At 39.7% G+C, this 24,133-nt stretch overlaps 1 protein-coding gene across 1 annotated transcript; it reads left to right on the top strand.

The window, feature by feature from the left end:
- Positions 1-586: 586 nt before the first annotated feature.
- On the top strand, positions 587-21,566 carry arr3b (arrestin 3b, retinal (X-arrestin)). The gene is made up of 16 exons (XM_061900300.1): positions 587-677; positions 755-783; positions 2,794-2,824; positions 5,637-5,697; positions 9,753-9,797; positions 9,892-10,085; positions 10,155-10,214; positions 10,297-10,373; positions 13,485-13,620; positions 13,705-13,789; positions 13,868-13,940; positions 16,172-16,309; positions 16,465-16,542; positions 16,627-16,650; positions 16,720-16,981; positions 21,224-21,566. Exons 2-15 carry the CDS (start codon positions 776-778, stop codon positions 16,865-16,867), a joined length of 1,158 nt encoding a protein of 385 aa, XP_061756284.1. The 5' UTR covers positions 587-677; positions 755-775; the 3' UTR covers positions 16,868-16,981; positions 21,224-21,566.
- Positions 21,567-24,133: the final 2,567 nt, after the last annotated feature.

The following is a 24,133-nucleotide window of genomic DNA, read 5'->3' as shown; positions in this document are numbered from 1 at the left end:
TGAATGGGTCATTTTTCCAAGTTGCACAATTCCTACATTTTTCAACCTATTCAAATCACTCCAACATCAACTAATTCCACGCATCCCAGACATTGAAACCAACGCTTTCCCAAGTTCCCAACCATATTCCGGTTTTCCTGGAAATTCCAACTCTTTAACATTCAAACTATTCTTACATTCATACTACATTCTATCAGCATTTCAGTTTTACTTCAAAATTGGAGCTTTCCTCATCTAGTTATTATTAGCTTTTAAATGTTGTATTATTTTGCAGATGACAGTTACATTACTTTAACAATACTGTATATGTTCTTATTATATGTAGTTTGTCATCTCCGTATGACGTTTTTATTTCATGACCATCGTTCTTCATTTACAGGCATTATTTGAGGACTGCTATTCTACCAACACAACACAACCAGGTGACTGGCATAGCTTTAGCAGAGGCCCTCGCAAGTCACATGACTCAAAATTATTTTTACACACGCCAAGGACCAAAGCTGGAGCATTCTAATTAATTAATCTGATTTGCTCTAAAACAACCTTCTTATAAACGCCGCGTAAGCTGTGGAGGTCAGAGGTCATACTATAAAGGCAGTGGGGAGGTAGTGCCACTCATAGACCGCACATACACTCTCAACAGACGCACACGTTGCTGAAGAGAAACCAGACGAGAGGTGAATAAATACGATTGTTGTTGAGATGTTTGACAAAAGTCATAATATGACTTTTGGTTTGTATTGCTTATTTCCAGACTGCGTCTTTAGCCATCAATATGTCCAAGTAAGTGCTTTTTTCGAATATTTTTTTGAACTGACCAACATGGAATAACATAATATTGGATAATAGTATGAGTACTTTTCATAGCTACGCTTTCTTAAACTATTTCTCTGATTTTGCATGAGGGTGTTTGAGTCAGTTCATTGATTTTGATGAATAATAGTGTGAATTTTTTCTTATTAGACAATACCATCTATGGTGAATAAGGAAAAAATATGTGTTATATATTAAATAGATTGCACAACTTGTCCACCCCCGTAACCTGGACAAGCGGGAGAAAATCGATGGATGGATTATTAGTAAGAGATGCATTTATAGAATTGTACTGAATATTGTTTAAGGTTACTATTGTTGATTAATATGTTCATTTAGCAAGATTAATACTAATCAGTGTAGAAATATGGGGAAACAACTACAAATGGCTGCTTCACTCACTAACTGTGTTACAAAAACGATTAATTCTAACAATACATAATATTGGATATAGAGAACATACAAACCTTTTATTTATCAAATCAAAATGATTGAAATTCAACGATTTGGTGCATTTGCCAACAGCTAAAATGATGTACAAAGCAAACTATAACCTACTAGCCAAGAATGTACAACAATTCTTCTCCACAAAAGAGGAAAATGTCATTTAAAACATTTGTATGCACGTACAACACTTAAAACCCTTAGCATATCAGTATGTGGATTTTAATTATGGAATGGATTAAGCAAACAAATCCAACAAAGCACCATTATGATTAAGTTTAAGAGACTGTTCAAACTACAAGGGGGCACAAAGTTCACAGAACAAGAATTATGATGAACCTCTTTTTTGAGAGAAAGATTATTTATGTATTTAATATTTGTTTGCTTACTGCGGTATATTATTTATTATTATTTTTTTGTTCACTCTGCTCTGCTTCTTCCTACTCATATTCGGACGTGCTGGGGGGTGGGGGGCACGAGGGGGGAGGGGGGGGTACTAGGATGACAGGGTATGCAAAACAAAAACAGTGCAATACTTTTTCATAACATGGTCACTACTGCCTAGTTTCTCTTGTTATATTCTTATTTTACGGTCATATTTTTATTCTCATTGTTGCTTTTCATTTGGTAATTCTTATTGTAATATTTTTATATTTTGTTTCCATTTATACCCCCATTATTTACTTTTTACTTTTTAAATTTGATCTCAATTCTGGACACTGCTGCTGGAATAAAAATGTTCCTGAGGGAACTCTCCTGAAGGAATCAATGAAGTACTATTTATCTATCCATCTATCTATCTATCTATCTATCTATATATCTATCTATCCATCTATCTATCTATCTATCTATCCATCTATCCATCTATCCATCTATCCATCTATCCATCTATCTATCTAATGAAACAATTGGAAATATGTGATGCATTACATTGTACTGTATGCATGTTCCACATAAACTGAAACTGAACTGAACTGAACACTAAGATGTAGTTACTAAATGGTATATAATTAATCATATTAAAGTTTTGCAAGACTAAATCCACGAGTTGATTTCTGGATTAAAACACCTTGCTCAGGGCCAACAACTTCCCAAACCTGTGTGCTCACCTGGGGTTTAGATTAGATTAGATTAGATTAGATTAGTTTACTTCAAAGGGGACAATGTAATTTCATAAAACACATGACTACACATGGTTAAAAAAGACAGAATTCGCCAGAAGGCCAGTTTTCATCTGTAGTCTCCTAAATCCTGATTGTGTTACCTTGCAAGATTTGATCCTAGCGTACAGATTTACAATACAGTGGGAGAAGTTTGAACTGGATTACCTGGCACACAAACTGGGAGAAAAGAAAACACGGAGCATTAAGCCTTTGCTTGAGGCTGTACACGACCCGAAGGGATTATGTCATATTCCTAATAGTACAGGGGAGACGTTGATGCATTATTGAGCACCATTTAGACATTCGGTGAAATAGGTCAGGCCGATGCAAGAAAATGCGCTGGTGTTGAAGTAAATGTTTCCTTCTGCTGCAGAGTTTTCAAGAAGACCAGTGGCAATGGACATGTAAGTAGCTTGTTACATAGCAATGACCCTTTCATAGAAGGCCACATCGCAGTTATGGTTGTTACTTTTAAGAAGTAAACATGCCCTTTCCCAACAATATCCCAACTCATATGGAAACAGGTTTTGTATATATTGTGTTAGATGTAAATATAAAAACGGAATATACAATGATTTGCAAATCCTTTTCAACCCATATTCAGTTGAATATGCTACAAAGACAACATATTTGATGTTCAAACTGATAAACATTTTTTTTTTTTTGCAAATAATCATTAACTTAAGAATTTGATGCCAGCAACGCATGACTAAGAAGTTGGGAAAGGTGGCAATAAATATCCCACAGGTGTGCAGGCTAATTGGGAACAGGTGGGTGCCATGATTGGGTAAAAAAACAGCTTCCCCAAAAATGCCCAGTCTTTCACAAGAAACGATGGGGCGAGGTACACCCCTTTGTCCACAACTGCGTGAGCAAATAGTCAAACAGTTTAAGAACAACCTTTCTCAAAGTGCAATTGCAAGAAATTGAGGGATTTCAACATCTATGGTCCATAATATCATCAAAAGGTTCAGAGAATCTGGAGAAATCACTCCACGTTAGGGGCATGGCCTGAAATTAACATTGAATGACCGTGACGTTCGATCCCTCAGACGGCACTGTATCAAAAACCGACATCAATCTCTAAAGGATATTACCACATGGGCCCAGGAACACTTCCGAAAACCACTGCCACTAAATACAGTTCGTCGCTACATGTGTAAGTGCAAATTAAAGCTCTACTATGCAAAGCGAAAGCCATTTATCAACAACATCCAGAAACGCCACCTGCTTCTCTGGGCCCGAAATCTTCTAAGATAAAAGTGGATAAGAATGCTGTGGTCTGACAAGTCCACATTTCAAATCTTTTTTGGAAATATTTGACATCGTTACATCCGGACCAAAGAGGAAGCGAACCATCCAGACTGTTATCGACGCAAATTCCAAAAGCCAGCAACTGTGATGGTATGGGGCTGCATTAGTCCCCAAGGCATTGGTAAATTACACATCTGTGAAGGCACCATTAATGCTGAAAGGTACATCCAGGTTTTGGAACAACATATGCTGCCATCTAAGCGCCGTCTTTTTCATGGACGCCCCTGCTTATTTCAGCAAGACAATGCCAAGCCACATTCAGCACGTGTTACAACACCGTGGCTTCGTAAAAAAAGAGTGCGGGTACTTTCCTGGCCCTCCTGCAATCCAGACCTGTCTCCCATTGAAAATGTGTGGCGCATTATGAAGCGTAAAATACGACAGCGGAGACCCCGGACTGTTGAATGACTGAAGCTCTACATAAAACAAGAATGGGAAAGAATTCCAATTTCAAAAAAATTAGTTTCCTCAGTTCCCAAACGTTTATTGAGTGTTGTTAAAAGAAAAGTTGATGTACCACAGTGGTGAACATGCCCTTTCCCAACTACTTTGGCACTTGTTGCAGCCATGATATTTTTAAGTTGATTATTTTTTGCAAAAACATCCAATATCTTGTCTTTGTAGTGCATCCAATTGATTATGGGTTGAAAAGGATTTGCAAATTATTGTATTCCCTTTATATTTACATCTAACACAATTTCCCAACTCATATGGAAACAGGGTTTGTATATATACATACAGGTATATATATATATATATATATATATATATATATATATATATATATATATATATATATTTTACTTTAAAAACTGGTAGCTCAGTCACCAACATTTTACAGAAAAAGCACAGTTTTTTTTACAGCATTTAAAAAAAATGGAATAAATGGAATGTAATGGAGAAACAACACCGCTGTTTTTAGCTGTGAAATCCAAGCCACAGAGCAGTTGTTTTTTATTATTAAATCTTGTTTTAATTTTATGTTTTTTTTAAATTTCTTAGTGTCTTACTGTATATGGGAAAAAACAGTACCAAAGTTGATGTTTCACGGTAAAAAAATAAAAAAATAAAAAAATCAGTCGGCGGAATTTAACTGTAAAATCTATTGTCAACTTTACTTACAATTTGATGGATAATTTGTTTTGAAATCATAAGTCAAGCAGATATTTAAGTGCAGTATTTATTTTTATTTCAACAAAAAAAATTTGGGGGACTACATCATAGTATAATATTTTGATTTTGATTTTAAAGTAAATGCATTCGCGGAGAAACAATAGCAGTGTTTATAGCTCTAAAATTCAAGCAACAGAGCTGCCAGTTTGTTTGTTTTTACTGTAAAATCTTGTTTTAATGTTTTTTTTGTTCTTTTTAATGTTATAGTATTTTACTGTATATGGGGAAAAAACAGTGCCAAAGTTGATTTTACGGTTAAAAAAAATAAACTCATTCGGCGGAATTTAGCTGTAAAATCTATTGTCAATTTTATTTACAATTTGCTTGATAATTTGTTTTGAAATTATATGTCAAACAGATGTTTAAGTGCAGTATTTATCTTTATTTTAACAAAAAAAATGTTGAATATATCAAAATATAATATTTTGATTTTGGTTTTAAAATGTATATGTAGCTGCATACTGTATATGATTTTTAATTTCAAAAGGGAAAGAACAAATATATTTAGTAAGAAAAAGATTAAGCATTTTATTAAATCATATTATTTCCAAGCTTTTGCGGACCACTTAAAATAATGTGGTGGGGCAGATTTGGCCCCCGGGCCTTGAGTTTGCGACCTAGCACTATTAAAGATAGGGGAGAAGCACTATTTATTTTTTGGTACTGTCCAAAATAACCCTGAAAGTCAACCTGGTGGATGACCTAATAACTTTTCTACTTTACCCACAGATTGCCTTGTATTTGGGGAAGAGAGATTTTGTGGACCACCTGGATTCAGTGGACGTGGTTGGTGGGTGTCATGATCCATGCATCTTTTACATGTAACAGTGCTACACAATCCGCAGGATTGCCAAAAGCTCATGAACCACTGCACACAAAAGGACGGAAATGTGTCAAAAGAGGCACCCCGACAATGTGGTTATGGCTATATGCACTATATTGCCAAAAGTATTTGGCCACCTGCCTTGACTCACATATGAACTTGAAGTGCCATTCCATTCCTAACCCATAGGGTTCAATATGACGTTGATCCACCTTTTGCAGCTATTGCAGCTTCAACTCCTCTGGGAAGGCTGTCCACAAGGTTGAGGAGTGTGTATATAGGAATTTTCCACCATTCTTCCAAAAGCGCATTGGCGAGGTCACACACTGATGTTGGTCGAGAAGGCCTGGCTCTCAGTCTCTGTTCCAATTCATTCTAAAGGAGTTCTATCGGGTGCAGGTCAGTACTCTGTGCAGGCCAGTCAAGCTCAACCACACCAGACTCTGTCATCCATGTCTTTATAGACCTTGCTTTGTGCACTGTTGCACAGTTATGTTTGAAGAGGAAGGGGCCCGCTCCAAACTGTTCCCACAGGGTTGGGAGCATGGAATATATGGATTTCCGCTAGCGGCGATTACACATAATCCTTCGAGGCAGCCGCCATCTTGTGTGTCAAAACTTTGTTTACTCGTCTGCGGCAGTTTTCTAAATGTTTTTCCACACTTTTGCAGCAACAATGACGTCCACTTCGGGAAATTTGAAAGAAGTCGTAAAAGTTCCCTACAGACACTAGATGGGGTTCGCAAAGCCAGGTATTTACAGAAATTGAAGGATATGGGCGATAAATATCCGTATGAGATGGGAAAGCACGAATGGACTACGGACTTGAAATGTTATCCTGATATAACTTACCCAGACATCGTCAACTATTTGGTGAACAATGTTAGTGCCTACACTCTGGATGAGCTCAAGGGCTACAAGTCGCTCGAAGCGTACAATTACTTTGTGTGTGGATGGGTACAGGAAATGAAACTGGCTACAATGGAAGATAAATGTGTGCTCATCGCTCGTGTTCGTCACTCTCAGAGATCAACTGATCCGTGTTTGGTGCCATGGGTCATATCAGAGAAGACGGGTCGTGTTTTATCAGGACACTGTACGTGTATGGCAGGCATTGGCGAAATATGTTCACATGTTTCTGCATTGTTGTTTGCCATTGAAGAGAGCGTCAAGATGCGGGACAACACGACACTCTCACAGGAAAAATCTTACTGGCTACTTCCATCTGCAGTCAAGAAAGTTGGGTACAAAACCATACAGGACATTAACTTCACATCCGCCAAGACAACGAAGAGAAAGCTAGACAGGGCAATCGTATCCGGCGATACACCGGCGCCATTAAAACAGAGGAAACTACCGGAGGTACAGAAGGGGACACAAGATGAACTGTCAGACTTGTACAGAGAATTAAAATCCAAACAAAAATCTAAGCCTGTCTTACTTTCTCTGATTCCAGGATATGCTAAAAAGACTATCGTCCAGAAGCATTTGATAAATAGTACCCAAAAGTATTTTCAGAACTATATGATTCTAACTATGCAACTGCATGGTTTAGGGTATCTTGATTTAATTCATTCAAATTTTAATAAAATCGTCCAAAAATAAGAGGAGATTGCCTATATTATATATAGAAGGTTATATTTGTGCAACAACAACGTCAGACGTCGAGCGTAATTAAGTACGAGCACAGGCACAGTAGTTCCTCCTATGTTTTAATATCTATTTTAACCATAACACATTTTATCATCGATACAGAGAGCAACATAATTCAAAGTACCTGTTACAAAATGATCAGAGCAAACTTTATAATGTCGTTTTGCTGGATCAGGGGTAAATCCCACTCGATTGATTCTAGCTAGCCACAGGTTGCTCCATTCTGTCGACAGTCGCTCGGTTTCTTTTCCCTGTTTTACTATAACCTTAGGGATATCGTAGTACTTTGTTTTTTTTTGTCCTGAATTGGCGCGGTTTACACAGCCCCAAACGACACATGTGTGACCCATTCTCACAAAAATAACAACGGAGGCGTCCCTGGTTACGAGTGTTTGTTTTGACACACAAGATGGCGGACAAGGGAATTGTGGGACGGTTGTGACGTCATCGGAAACCCCTGTATTGTCTGAAATGTTTTGGTATCCTGGAGCATTCAAAGTTCCTTTCACTGGAACTAAGGGGTCAAGCCCAACTCCTGGAAAAACAACCCCACACCATAATGCCTCCTCCACCAAATTTCACACTCGGCACAATGCAGTCCAAAATGTACCGTTCTCCTGGCAACCTCCAAACCCAGACTCGTCCATCAGGCTGCCAGATGGAAAAGCGTGATTAGGACACCTGAGTCTCATCATTTGGATGGGTGGCCCAATACTTTTTGACAATATAGTGTATTTTCCTGGCATATGTTGATGCTGTTATTAAAACCCTAAGTCTAATTGATATGAGATTGTTGACCCACTCACACCCATTGAAACTTAATAAGGAACAGACTGCAACATTTTAGCAAGTTTGGTCGAAAAACATGGCAGTCAAACTACTAAACTTAGCATGCTCAGTGGCCTTGTGGTTAGAGTGTCCGCCCTGAGAACGGTAGGTCATGAGTTCCAACCCCGTCTGAGTCGTACCGAAGACTATAAAAATGGGACCCATTACCTCCCTGCTTGGGGTTGGAATTGGGGGCTGAATCACCAAAATCAATCAATCAATCAATCAATTAAATCAATGATCACAAGTGTCTCAAAGGGCTGCACAAGCCACAACGACATCCTCGGTTCAGAGCCCACAAAAGGGCAAGGAAAAACTCACAACCCAGTGGGACGTCAATGTGAATGACTAAGATATGATATTGTGAAAGTCCAGTCCATAATGGATCTAACATAATAGTGAGAGTCCAGTCCATGGTGGGGCCAGCAGGAGACCATCCCGAGCGGAGACGGGTCAGCAGCGCAGAGATGTCCCCAACCGATGAACAGGCGAGTGGTCCAACCCCGGGTCCCAGCTCTGGACAGCCAGCACTTCAAAATGATTCCCGAGCATGGCCAACGTGGCTGCTCACTAGTCCCCTCACTTCCCAGGGGGCAAAACAAGGGGCTGGGTCAAATGCAGAGGGTTATTTCACCACACCTAATGTGTGTGTGTACAGGACTGTCTCAGAAAATTTGAATATTCTGATCAAGTCCTTTATTTTCTGTAATGCAACTAAAAACATGAAAATGTCATACATTCTGGATTCATTACACATCAACTGAAATTTTGCAAGCCTTTTATTATTTTAATATTGCTGATTATGGCATACAGCTTTAGAAAACTCAAAAAATTTGAATATTTCCTCATGATGATTTCATTTTCCAGCATGATCTGGCACCTGCCTACAGTGCCAAAACCACCAGTAACTGGTGTACTGACCAAGGTAGTTCTGTCCTCAATTGGCCTGCCAACTACCCTGACCTGAACCTCATAGAGAAATTGTGGGGTATTGTGAAGAAGAAGCTGAAAGACACCAGACCCATTAACGCAAATGAGCTAAAGGCCGCTTTGAAGCATCCTGGGCATCCATAACACCTCAGCAATGCCAAAGTAATACGTGCAAATCAAGTACTAAGTGCATTAATTGACATTTTCAAATGTTTGATTTTGTTTTGCTGTTTGAATCTTTTTTTTTTTTACTTGGTCTGAGGAAATATTCAAATTTTTTGAGATAGGATTTTTGAGTTTTCTTAAGCTGTATGCCATAATCAGCAATGATAAAATAATAAAAGGCTTGTAATATTTCAGTTGATGTGTAATGAATCCAGAATGTCTGACATGTTCATGTTTTTAGTTGCATTACAGAAAATAAAGGACTTTATCACAATATTCTAATTTTCTGAGACAGTCCTGTATGTGACTAAGTAAACGTCTAAGTAATTTAGCATCCTATTGTCTATAAGTCATTGACAATTTGTCTGATTATGATAAAACTTTGAGCACATGTGCCACAAATTTCACCCTGTACCCTAACGTAGTGGATATTCTCTCAATTGCAGATGGAATCGTAAAAGTGGACCCGTCTGGTCTTGACGGCAAAAAAGGTACCAGTGTTTAAAACTTGCAAAGTTCTCTTAAAACCACCAGAACTCTCTAAGTCTAAGTCTAAGTCTCGATTGTTTTTCTCCCCGTGTGTAGTCTTTGTATACCTGGCGTGTGCCTTCCGTTATGGAAGTGAGGACCTGGACGTGATCGGGCTGTCCTGCAGGAAAGACATCTGGATAAACCGGGTCCAGGTGTATCCGGCCACAAACAGCGATGTGGCAAAAACGCCAATGCAAGAATCCCTCCTGAAGAAAGTCGGGGACCAAGGGTATCCCTTTACTTTCCAGGTGCGGGAGACTCCTTAATCACGTCCACATTCGTTCACTGTCTTGATGCTTGGTTCCTCCTTGTTCCAGATGCCACCAAACCTCCCTTGCTCCGTCTCCTTACAGCCTGGGCCAAATGATGCTGGCAAGGTCCCACTGTCCTGTCCTGTTCTTTGGTTTTTCACCTGTACTTCCTGCGTTAAATGTGCATTGTGACCTCACTGCTCTACAGGCTTGTGGGGTGGACTTTGAGGTCAAAGCGTACATCGCCAACGAAGAAAACAGCGCCAGTGAAGTCATTGAGAAAAAGTATGTATGCTGCACTTGTACCAAGAATAGAACAAGCTTTTTTTAATCCCACAATGGTATCACAGTAAAGTGCAGATAGTAGCAGAATGCAAAACTAGGTAGTGTTGTCAAAACAATCCTGCAGAAAATCTACTGTTTGTACAGAATTATGGAAAAATTGGTAGTGAACATGGTAACTATAAATACTGTAGATGCATTTGTGATTGTTGCATGTCAATACTGTTGGTCAATAACAAATAAGCATGTGTCCTGCTCATGCCTGCTCATGTTTCCTTACTTGGCGTCTAACAATATTTGAAATGACCGATGTGAAGATTTTAAAGTGTGTCTTTTTTCTAAGACATCTCTTAATTTGGTTTGTATAAAAACTTTAACATGTAGAAAATATGCCACGGTATTGTATTTCAGATGTATTTTTAAGATGGAATTTTTAAACATAATTATAATCACAATCAGCTACAAAACCATTAAAAAATAAATAAAGTATTTTGTTTTTGGGTGTTAATTGGGGTCGGACATGATTGCGATAAATAGATTTCTGCGAAGAAGTTCCCAAAAAGTGATTTTCGCCACAATATTTAAAGCTAAATTTGGAAAGGGACGACTGTATATTTTTATAATCTATAATGTATTGAAACAGCTCAATTTTTGTTTCATTTGACCACAGAACTTTCCTCCAGAAGGTTTTATCTTTGTCTATGTGATGTCAGATGTAACAAAGATTGAGCTGTTTGGCCACAATATCCAACAATACAGGTGCTGTTCATATTATTAGAACATCATGAAAAAGTTTATTTATTTCAGTAATTATATTCAGAACGTGAAACTTACATATTATATCAATTCATTACACACATAGTGATATATTTGAAATGTTTATTTCTTTAAATTTTGATGATTGGTACTGACAATTACTGAAAATCCCAAATTCAGTATCTCAGAAAATTAGAATATTAGTTACGACTATTACCAAAAAATATTTTTTAGAAATGTGGGCCAACTGAAAAGTATGAACATGGAAAGTTTCAGCATGTACGGCAATCACTACTTAGTTGCAGCTCCTTCTCGCCGCAATACGGCGGGCTTGGCATGGAGTCAACCAGTCTGTTGCACTCCTCAGGTGTTACGAGAGCCCAGGTTGCTTTAATAGTGGCCTTCAGCTCTTCAGCATTGTTGGGTCTGGCATCTCGCATCTTCCGCTTCACAATACCCCATAGGTTTTCTATGGGGTTAAGGTCAGGTGAGTTTGCAGGTCAATCAAGGACAGGGATACCATGGTCCTTAAACCAGGTAGTGGTAGATTTGCCACTGTGTGCAGGTGCCAAGTCATGTTGGAAAATGCAATCTTCCCCTCCATAAAATTGGTCCACGGCAGGCAGGATAAAGTGTTTTAAAACTTCCTGGTAGACTGCTGCATTGACCCTAGACCTCAGGAAACACAGTGGACCAACACCAGCAGATGACATGGCACCCCAGACCAATACCGATTGTGGAAATTTGACACTGGACTTCAGGCAACGTGGATTCTGTGCCTCTCCTGTCTTCCTCCAGACTGTGGGACCTTGATTTCCAAAGGAGATACAAAATTTACTTTAATCTGAAAACATACAGTAACTTTGGACCACTCAGCAGCAGTCCAGTCCTTTTTGTCTTGAGCCCAGGCGAGACGCTTTTGACGTTGTCTCTTATTCAAGAGTGGCTTTACACAAGGAATGCGACAGCTGAAGCCCATATCTTGCATATGTCGGTGCGTGGTGGTTCCTGAAGCACTGACTCCAGCTGCAGTCCACTCTTTGTGGATCTCCCCCACATTTTTGAATCGGTTTTGTTTGACATTCTTCTCCAGGGCGCGGTTATCCCTCTTGCTTGTACACTTTTTTCTACCACATCTTTGTCTTCCCTTCGCCTTTCTATTAATGTGCTTGGACACAGAGCTCTGGGAACATCCAACCTCTTTGGCAATGACCTTTTGTGTCTTGCCCTCTTTCTTTAAAGTATCAATGGTTATCTTTTGGACAGTTGTCAAGTCAGCTGTCTTCCCCAGGATGTGTGTCATACAGAATCAAAACGAGAGACCATTTAAAGGCTTTTCCAGGTGTTTTGAGTTAGTTAGCTAATTAGAGTGTGGCACCAGGTGTCTTCAATATCTGACCTTTTCACCATATTCTAATTTTCTGTGACGTTGAATTTAGGGTTTTCATTGGTTGTCAGCTATAATCATCTCCTTTTTGGCAAAAAACACTTGAAATGTATCAGTCTGGAATGAATGTATACATTCTACAAGTTTGACTTTCTAAATGGAATTAATGAAATAAATCTACTTTTTCATGATATTCTAATAATATGACCAGCACCTGTATGTTTGGAAGAGAAGAGGTAAGTCCTTTACTCCCAGGAACACCATACTCACTGTCAAGCATGGTGGTGGTAGTATTATGCTCTGGGCCTGTTTTGCTGCCAATTGAACTGGTGCTTTACAGAGAGTAAATGGGACATTGAAAAATGAGGATTAGCTCCAAATTCTTCAGGACAAGCTAAAATCATCAGCCCGTAGGTTGGGTCTTGGGCGCAGTTGGGTGTTCCAACGGGGCAATGATCCCAAAAACACGTCTAAAGTGGTAAAGGAATGGCTAAAACAGGCTAAAATTAAGGTTTTAGAATGGTCTTCCCAAAGTCCTGACTTAAATGTGTTGACAATGCTGAAGAAACAAGTCCATGTCAGAAAACCAACAAATTTAGCTGAACTGGACCAATTTTGTCAAGAGGAGTGGTCAGAAATTCAACAAGAAGTTTGGTAACAGCTTGTGGATAGCTACCAAAAGCGCCTTATAGCAGGGACATAACAAAATATTAACATGGCTGTATGTATACTTTTGACCCAGCCGATTTGGTCACATTTTCAGTTGACCCATAATAAATTCATAAAAGAACCAAACTTCATGAATGTTTTTTGTGACCAACAAGTATGTGCTTTAATCACTCTATCACAAAAAAGTTGTAGAAATTATTGGAAACTCGAGACAGCCATGACATTGTATATCATGTCATTAACCCATGTACATTGAAAACTATATATGGTGACATAAACCAAGTGTACGTATATGTGTATAGGGATACTTGTCGCCTGATGATCCGAAAAATCCAGTACGCACCGACCAAAAACGCCGCAGGACCAAAGGCGGAAATAACCAAGCAGTTCATGATGTCGGACAAGCCCGTTCACATGGAAGCTTCCCTTGACAAAGAGGTGGCGGAAAATGACTTTGGCTGCAATACCTCATCCAAGTTTGTTGAAAAGTTGCCTGATGGCGATTTTTGTCCCTTTCCACAGATCTATTACCACGGCGATCCCATCACTGTCAACGTCAACATCAACAATGAAACCACTAAAGTTGTGAAGAAAATCAAAGTCTCAAGTGAGTGTTTTAAGATTTTAGCAAACCTGGTTTAATTCTTACAGAAACCATTCTGACTGAGGTTTTCCCCCGTTCTAGTCGAGCAGATGACCTCTGTGGTGCTGTACTCGTCTGACGTGTACACAAAGTCTGTCTTGTCAGAGGAGTTTGGGTAAGGAAAATTCTAGCATAACTCGTTAATATTTAGATGAAGGTATCTACCAATGTTCTGATTCATCCAGTTCATTGCAATCTCAGGGCCTTTAATCGATCGCAACTGGACCGTTTGGTTTGTCTGTGAAGACGTTTCACATCAGCATAGGCTTCATCAGTTAATGCTAAGAGACTTAGATTGGTCAGATCTAGTCTTACACTTAGATTGGTCACATCAAGTCATGGACTTAGACTGATCATATCAAGTCTTAGATTTAGATTGGTCACATCTAGTCTTAGACTTAGATTGTTCAGATCTTTTCAAGCGGCTGGTGCCAAAACCCTGAATATTTAAACTCCAAAATCAGGAGGGTGTGCCTGCGCAAGGATAGTTTCACCCTATGGTAGTGAGAAAAACAACTGTTTTGATGCAAAGAAACAATCCTAACTGTCAAAGCCAAAGACAGTCGTCGAAGTGTAATTTTCCCTCCTTAGCATTGAGGTATTGTGTGCCGCACGATCACTGTGGATCGACTACTACCAGTCCAAAATAGCTGGAATCACCCACATTAGCATCTGATTCAGTTGTAAACAAATGGCACAAATGGCATTTTGGTTCGGAGTATAAACATTTGGGGTTTTGGCACCAGCCACTAGCTAGATCTGACCAATATAAAATTAGGACTAAATCAGACCAATTTAAGTCTATGACTAGATTTGATCAATCTCAGTCTAAGACTAGATGTGACCAATCTAAATGTAAGACTACATGCACCCAATCTGAGTCTAAGACTAGAGCTGACCAATTTAAGTCTAAAACTTGAGGTGACCAATTTACGACTAAGACTAGATGTGACCAATCTAAAACTAAGACTAAATGTGACCAATCTAAGTCTAAGACTCGATGAGACCAATCTAAATCTAAGACTAGATCCGACCAATCTAAGACTAAGACTAGATCTGACCAATCTTAATCTAAGACTAGATCTGACCTATCTAAATCTAAGACTAGATGTAACCAATATAAGACTAAGACTAGATCTGACCGATTTAAATATAAAACTAGATCTGACCAATCTAAGACTAAGACTAGATCTGATGAATCTAAGACTTAGACTAGATGTGACCAATGTAAAACTAAGACTAGATCTGACTAATCTAAATTTAAGACTAGATCTAACCAATTTAATACTAAGACTAGATATGACCAATCTAAGTCTAAGACTAGATGTGACCAAGCTAAGTCTAAGACTAGATCTGACCAATCTAAGACTAAGACTAGATGTGACAAATCTAAATCTAAAACTTGATGTGACCAATGTAAAACTAAGACTAGATCTGACCAATCTAAGTCCAAGACTAGAGCTAACCAATCTAAGACTATGACTAGATGTGACCAATCTAAGACTAAGACTAGATGTGACAAATCTAAATCTAAGACTAGATCTGGACAATTTAAATCCAAGACTAGATCTGACCAATCTAACACTAGGACTCCATGTGACCAATCGAAATATAAGACTAAATTTGACCAATCTGAGACTAAGACTAAATCTGACCAATTGTAATCTGAAACTAAATCCGACCAATCTAAAACAAAGACTAGATCTGACCAATCGTAATCTAAGACTAGATCTGATTTATCTTAATCTAAGACTAGATGCGACCAATCTAAGACTAAGACTAGATGTGACCAATCTAAGTCTAAGACTAGATCTGACAAATCTTATTCTAAAACTAGATTTCACCAATCTCAATCTAAAACTAATGTAGATGTGACCAATCTAAAACTAAAACTAGGTATGAACAATCTAGGTCTAAGTCTAGATCTGACCAATCTAAGACTAAGACTAGTTGTGACCAATCTAAATCTTGGACCAGATCTGACCAATCCAAGTCCAAGACTAAATCTGACCAATCTAGGTCTAAAACTAGATGTGACCAATCTAAGTCTAAGACTAAATGTGATCAATGTAAGACTAAGACTAGATCTGACCAATCTAAATCTAAGACTTTATATGAACAATGTAAGTCTAAGACTAGATCAGACCAATCTAAATCTAAGACGAGATGTGACCAAAGTAAGACTAAGACTAGATCTGACCAATCTAAGTCTAAGAGCATGAACTGATGAAGCCTGAGAGGTGAAATGTCTTCTAAGACAAATCAAATAGTCCAGGTGCGATCGACTGAATGCCCTGAGATGACATGAAGGTAATGCTGCTCCAACTCTGTTTATTTCATACACAGGGAGACAATTAACGCCAACTCCACGTTCCAGAAGTTGTTCCAAGTCACCCCGCAGCTGGCCAACAACAAAGAGAAGCGCGGACTCTCGGTGGACGGGCGGCTAAAGGACGAGGACACTAACCTGGCCTCCACTACCTTGTAAGTCCGCACGCTTGAGCTTTTTGGCTTACGCCCTCTTATATCCTCTTACTGGGTGGCGGTGATACAACTACATCATCCACTTAGCAAAAGTCTTAAGAACAAATCCTCGCGCAAGCTGTGAAAGGTCAACTATTCCTTCCGTCCCGTTGCAGGAGCCTTGACAACAGGGACATGCAAGGCATAGTGGTGTCCTACAAAGTCAAAGTCAATCTAATGGTGTCTGGAGGAGGGTAAGGCTTTAATGCACAAACACATTGCTTAAGTCGCTGCTAAAATGGTGGAAACTAATAGTTTTGTTTTACCTCCCACCAAAGCCTGCTGGGTGGCCTAACATCAAGGTAAATCTGCGAATATATTTCTCGAAACTGTTTTTCTATTCATTGGATGGAATGGTTTCCCCTCTCCAGTGACGTCACAGTGGAGCTTCCGTTGACCCTGATGTCCCCGAAACCAGCAGGTGAGTTGAGCATCACTCAATTAAACACAAATAAAAATCAATATGCTTTATCTGATGCGCCATTATTCCCTTTCATGCAACGTACGGCAGAAGTGTAAGTACACCTGGCAGAGAAACGTTCACAAGTGATAGCGATGCTAGTGATGTGCTGTTAATACTCTTGTGTGTTTTATAAACCGCAGCCAGTTGGACTAAAGGCCTCTTTAGTTCAGGTGAGGTCGACTCTAGGTGCCACAGTGCATGATATCGTCGCTACATCCCAATTGGAGCCAAAGATTGTTGAAATGTCTTCTTAAAACATGAGTTGGCACCAACTTACCACTCTATGTTCAAAACCCAAAACCAGTGAAGTTGTCACGTTGTGTAATTCGTAAATAAAAAGAGAATACAAGGATTTGCAAATCCTTTTCAACCTATATTCAATTGAAGAGACTGCAAAGACAAGATACTTAATGCTCGAACTGGAAAACGTTGTTATTTTTGGCAAATATTTGCTCATTTGGAATTTGATGCCTGCAACATGTTTCAAAAATTCTGGCCAAAGTGGCTAAAAAGACTGAGAAAGTTGAGGAATACTCGGCAAACTCTTATTTGGAACATCCCACAGGTGAACAGGCAAATTGGGAACAGATAGATGGATAGATAGATAGATAGATAGATAGATAGATAGATAGATAGATAGATAGATAGATAGATAGATAGATAGATAGATAGATAGATAGATAGATAGATAGATAGATAGATAGATAGATAGATAGATAGATAGATAGATAGATAGATAGATAGATAGATAGATAGATAGATAGATAGATAGATAGATAGATAGATAGATAGATAGATAGATAGATAGATAGATAGATAGATAGATAGATAGATAGATAGATAGATAGATAGATAGATAGATAGATAGATAGATAGATAGATAGATAGATAGATAGATAGATAGATAGATAGATAGATAGATAGATAGATAGATAGATAGATAGATAGATAGATAGATAGATAGATAGATAGATAGATAGATAGATAGATAGATAGATAGATAGATAGATAGATAGATAGATAGATAGATAGATAGATAGATAGATAGATAGATAGATAGATAGATAGATAGATAGATAGATAGATAGATAGATAGATAGATAGATAGATAGATAGATAGATAGATAGATAGATAGATAGATAGATAGATAGATAGATAGATAGATAGATAGATAGATAGATAGATAGATAGATAGATAGATAGATAGATAGATAGATAGATAGATAGATAGATAGATAGATAGATAGATAGATAGATAGATAGATAGATAGATAGATAGATAGATAGATAGATAGATAGATAGATAGATAGATAGATAGATAGATAGATAGATAGATAGATAGATAGATAGATAGATAGATAGATAGATAGATAGATAGATAGATAGATAGATAGATAGATAGATAGATGGATGGATGGATGGATGGATGGATGGATGGATGGATGGATGGATGGATGGATGGATGGATGGATGGATGGATGGATGGATGGATGGATGGATGGATGGATGGATGGATGGATGGATGGATGGATGGATGGATGGATGGATGGATGGATGGATGGATGGATGGATGGATGGATGGATGGATGGATGGATGGATGGATGGATGGATGGATGGATGGATGGATGGATGGATGGATGGATGGATGGATGGATGGATGGATGGATGGATGGATGGATGGATGGATGGATGGATGGATGGATGGATGGATGGATGGATGGATGGATGGATGGATGGATGGATGGATGGATGGATGGATGGATGGATGGATGGATGGATGGATGGATGGATGGATGGATGGATGGATGGATGGATGGATGGATGGATGGATGGATGGATGGATGGATGGATGGATGGATGGATGGATGGATGGATGGATGGATGGATGGATGGATGGATGGATGGATGGATGGATGGATGGATGGATGGATGGATGGATGGATGGATGGATGGATGGATGGATGGATGGATGGATGGATGGATGGATGGATGGATGGATGGATGGATGGATGGATGGATGGATGGATGGATGGATGGATGGATGGATGGATGGATGGATGGATGGATGGATGGTGATGGATGGTTGGATGGATGGTGGTTGGATGGTTGGTGGATGGATGATGGATGGTTGGATGGTGGTGGATGGATGGATGGTTGGATGGTTGGTGGTGGGTGGATGGATGGATGGTTGGTGGATGGATGGTGGATGGATGGATGTGTGGTTGGTGGATGGTTGGATGGTGGATGGTGGTGGATGGTGGTTGGATGGATGGATGGATGATGGATGGATGGATGGATGGATGGATGGATGGATGGATGGATGGATGGATGGATGATGGATGGATGGATGGATGGATGGATGGATGGATGGATGGATGGATGGATGGATGGATGGATGGATGGATGGATGGATGGATGGATGGATGGATGGATGGATGGATGGATGGATAGATAGATAGATAGATAGATAGATAGATAGATAGATAGATAGATAGATGGATGGATGGATGGATGGATGGATGGATGGATGGATGGATGGATGGATGGATGGATGGATGGATGGATGGATGGATGGATGGATGGATGGATGGATGGATGGATGGATGGATGGATGGATGGATGGATGGATGGATGGATGGATGGATGGATGGATGGATGGATGGATGGATGGATAGATGGATAGATAGATAGATAGATAGATAGATAGATGGATGGATAGTACTTTCTTTATTTCTTCAGGAGAGTTCCTGGTGGGTGGGTGCCATAATTGGGGATGAAAGCAGCTTCCATGAAATGCTCAGTCATTCACAAACAAGGACAGGGCGAGGGTCACCACTTTGTCAACAAATGCCTGAGCCAATTGTTTAAGAACAACATTTCTAAACCAGCAATTGCAAGGAATTTGGGGATTTCACCATCTACAGTCCGTAACATCATCAAAAGGTTCAGAAATCTGGAAAAATCACTGCACATAACATTGAATGATCATGACCTTGGATCCCTCGTCAAAAAGCAACATCCGTGTGTAAAGGATATCACCACATGGGCTCAGTAACACCTCAAAAAAACACTGTGGGTAACTACAGTTCGTCGCTACATCAAGTTAAAACTCTACTATGCTAAAGTTAGTTAAGTTAAAGTACCAATGATTTTCACACACACACTAGGTGTGGTGAAATGTGTCCTCTGCATTTGACTCATCTCCTTGTTCACCCTCTGGGAGGTGAGGGGAGCAGTGGGCAGCAGCGGTGCTGTGCCCGGGCACCATTTTTGGTGATATAACCCACAATTCCAACCCTTGATGCTGAGTTCCAAGCAGGGAGGTAATGGTCACAGGTGTATAGTCTTTGTTATGACTCGGCTGGGGTTTGAACTCACAACCTACCGATCTCAGGGCGGACGCTCTAACCACTAGGCCACTGAGTAGGTCGAAACCAAAATCCATCTATCAACAACACCCAGAAACGCCGCCGGCTTCGCTGGGCCCGAGCTCATCTAAGATGGACTGATGCAATGTGGAAAAGTATTCTGTGGTCTGACGAGTCCAAATTTTAAATTGTTTTTGGAAACTGTGGACGTCGTGTCCTATGGACCAAAGAGGAAATTAACCATCCGGATTGTTCTAAGCGCAAAGTTCAAAAGCCAGCATCTGTGATGGTATGGGGGTGCATTAGTTCCAAAGGCATGGGTAACTTACACATCTGTGAAGGCACCATTAATGCTGAAAGGTACATACAGGTTTTGGAGCAACATATGTTGGCATCCAAGCAACGTTATAATGGACGCCTCTGCTTATTTCAGCAAGACAATGCCAAGCCACGTGTTACAACAGCATGGCATCGTAGTAAAAGAGTGCGGGTACTAAACTGGCCTGCCTGTAGTCCAGACCTGTCTCCCATTGAAAATGTGTGGCGCATTATAAAGCCTCAAATAGCACAACGGACACCGAGCACTGTTGAACAACTTAAGCTCTAGATTAAGCAAGAATGGGAAGAATTCCACTTCAAAAATGTGTCTCCTCAGTTACCAAATGTTTACTTAGTGTTGTTAAAAGGAAAGGCCATGTAACACAGTGGGAAAAATGTCCCTGTGTCAACTTTTTTGCAATGTAATAAATTCTAAGTTAATAATTATTTGCAAAAACAATAAGTTTCTCAATTCGAACGTTAAATATATTTTCTTTGCAGTCTATTCAATTGAATATAAGTTGAAAAGGATTTGCAAATCATTATATTCTGTTTTTATTTACCATTTACACAATGTGACAACTTCACTGCTTTTGGGTTTTGCCATTTCTAACATGACTTATAGATGACACTAGCACTGGGGCAACTCATGTCATGCAAACATGGATAAAGACTGTTACCTCGCAGTGGTGTTGGACTTATCTGGCCATGTCCCCATCGCAGAGCGGACATCGCCATCGAGGCCGTGGACGGATGAGGGATGCCACCCTGAGAGAGACACACACGCTCATCGACAGTGAAGAAACTACTTCAATACCACAGCCCTTGAGTGTTTCTATAAGTTGCGAAAGCACTGTCACAGAGAACGCCATTTTAGCTTGACGTAGGAATAAACACAAACATTGGTGTCTGATAGTAGAGCAGTGTCAACAAAGAGTTGTTGTGACTTTTAAATGATCCAAAACCTGTGTAGAATGGCACACATATGCTGAGTGAAAATAATTAAACCTCTTATAAATGTAATTTTTTTTAGACAAGAGTAGAAAATAAACCTTTTTCCCAGTAACCTGTTTGGCTGCCTTTTTTCTAGAACAGTCTTAACTGTCATTCCAGTGCAAAAGTGAAAAAGCCACTGCTGGAAGTAGGGGTGGGGGAAATGATCGCTTCTTGGATTATGTTATGTTTTTGTTTCCCTGCCTTCTCTTTTGTTGTGATTTGTTTCCTCAGCTCGTTGGTCTCCAGCGAGGGGCGGACACTACGGCACACCTGCAACCTATTCCTACCGAGGAGTATTTAAGCTCGTCACCCACAGCTGGTCTTGTCGGTAAATTTTTTTGTCCTGCACCTCCTACGTGCATGCACCTGCTTCGCCTTGTCAGTCCTGGTACGTTGATTTTCCTTAGTCCTGTATTTCCTAACAATGTTGTGGGTTTTTTCTAGCCTCCTTAAGGCAGTAAAGACTTTACCCTGTGCCTAATGCGCCCTGGCTCTTCCCCTGCCGACCACTGGGGAACCTGTTCCATTTAGTATTCATGGTGTGCACTTCTGCCCCATCGCATTTCGTAACACTTTTTGGACTCATTAAATGTATTCTTTTTTTTAATTCAAACTTGCCTCCCTTAAAGCTTAACCAGTTCCTAACCGATTAATCACATGGGATATGGACAACTGTGAATCAAAGAATAAACATCCAATTGATTATTTCAAGGGGCCATATACATAACATGTAATGGTGGTTCCTTGGTTTAAAATGTTGCATAGATGATGTTTTACAGACCATTTTCTCACTGCTTTCAGGTCGCCTCTGTGATGATACGTTGCCCGGATCATGTTTTGTTTTAGTTTGAGACTCTCTTAGTTCTGTTTCAGCACCCCTGGGTTTGTGTTTCTTGGTTGCCATGGATGCTGATTATTTTCACCTTCCTCTGATTAGTGTTCGAGATGCTCACCTGCTCCCAGGCACTAATGAGAGAGATATTTTATCCTGCCTTTCGCCACCCAGTCTGGCTGTTTTGTTTGCTTTATGCAACATTATGTTATTTATGCTTCGTATTCTTGTTGCTGTGCTAAGTTTACCATAGCTCCCCGTGCTATCGGCACGCTTTTCCGGTATTTTTGTATTCCTGACTGATTTATAGAAAAAAAATCATTTCTCTACCCGCAAGCTGCCTCCGGACTCCCGTCTGCATCTTGGGGAAACGATCTGCGCATTACCATGTCACCCAAGCGTAACAGTCTCTTTAGGATACGGCATTTTGTGGGTGGGACTTCGTTACGTGCCTCCACTTTGACCGCGTCTTCGCGCCCTCATCTTTGTTGTACTTTTTAGAGCTTCCATATACAGTATTGTGATACAAAGATTTAAGTCTAAATTATACCAGCTTCGTATTAAAAATGGCAACAGCGGAGGATGCATGTGCACGTACGAGCCAGTTTGCCCCACCATAAGAGTACAGAGCCGTGGTAAGCAACCCGCAGCTCTAAAGCCACATGCAGCTCTTTAGTGTTGCCATAGTGACTCCCTGTACCTCTTTCAAAGATGTGTGAAAATGGGAAAAGATGAAGAAAACATGTTTTAATATATTTTCTGTAGGAGAACAAACATGACACAAGCCTTCCTAATTGTTAGAAATCCCACAGTTTATGTCATACATGCTTCACTTATGAGCATATTTGGTAAGCACCGTTTTGTCCTACTAATTTCAGCGATCCTTGAACTCATCGTAGTTTGTCCGATGCTGCCACAGAAAGATGTGTTTTATGCCATCCCTTCTTTGTCTCATTTTGTCCACCAAATGTTTTATGCTGTGCGTGAATGCAAAAATGTGACCTTTCTTGTTTTTATTGATTTGCTGGAGTGCTTATCAGGCATACTTGGTCGATCCATGACTGCAAACTAATCGATGCTAACACGCTATTTTGGCCAGCGTTATGTATATTTTGTATATTATATGTATATTGCATCATTATGCCTCGATTGTAGCTATATTTGAGCTCATTTTATTCCCTTTACTTATGTCCTCTGTGTCTCATGACACATTTTCTGTATATAATATTGGCTGCATTTCTCATAGTTGTGTGTGCCATGTTGTTCCAGACCACAGCAAACGTTACCCAGCTTGCAAAGATTGTAATAAATCCATTAGAAGACAGCTTGCCGTTTCCTTAAAGGGGAACATTATCACCAGACCTATGTAAGCATCAACATATACCTTGATGGTGCAGAAAAAAGACCATATATTTTTTTAACCGATTTCCGAACTCTAAATGGGTGAATATTGGCGAATTAAACGCCTTTCTATTAATCGCTCTTTTTGCGATGACGTCAGAACGTGACGTCACCGAGGTAATACAGCCGCCATTTTCATTTTCAACACATTACAAAACACCGGATCTCAGCTCTGTTATTTTTCGTATTTTCAACTATTTTTTGGAACTTTGAAGACATCATGCCTCTTTGGTGTGTTGTCGGAGGGTGTAACAACACTAACAGGGAGGGATTCAAGTTGCACCACTGGCCAGAAGATGAGAAAGTGTCTGCCGCCAGACCCCCATTGAATGTGCCAGAGTGTCTCCACATTTTACCGGCGATGACAGCCATGGCACAGAGATGTATGGATAACCTGCAGATGC

The sequence above is a fragment of the Nerophis ophidion genome, linkage group LG05, assembly GCF_033978795.1.
Source record: "Nerophis ophidion isolate RoL-2023_Sa linkage group LG05, RoL_Noph_v1.0, whole genome shotgun sequence".
Taxonomy (NCBI): domain Eukaryota; kingdom Metazoa; phylum Chordata; class Actinopteri; order Syngnathiformes; family Syngnathidae; genus Nerophis; species Nerophis ophidion.
Note: the sequence above shows the minus strand (reverse complement) of the source record. Positions and strands in the feature narration are given on the sequence as shown.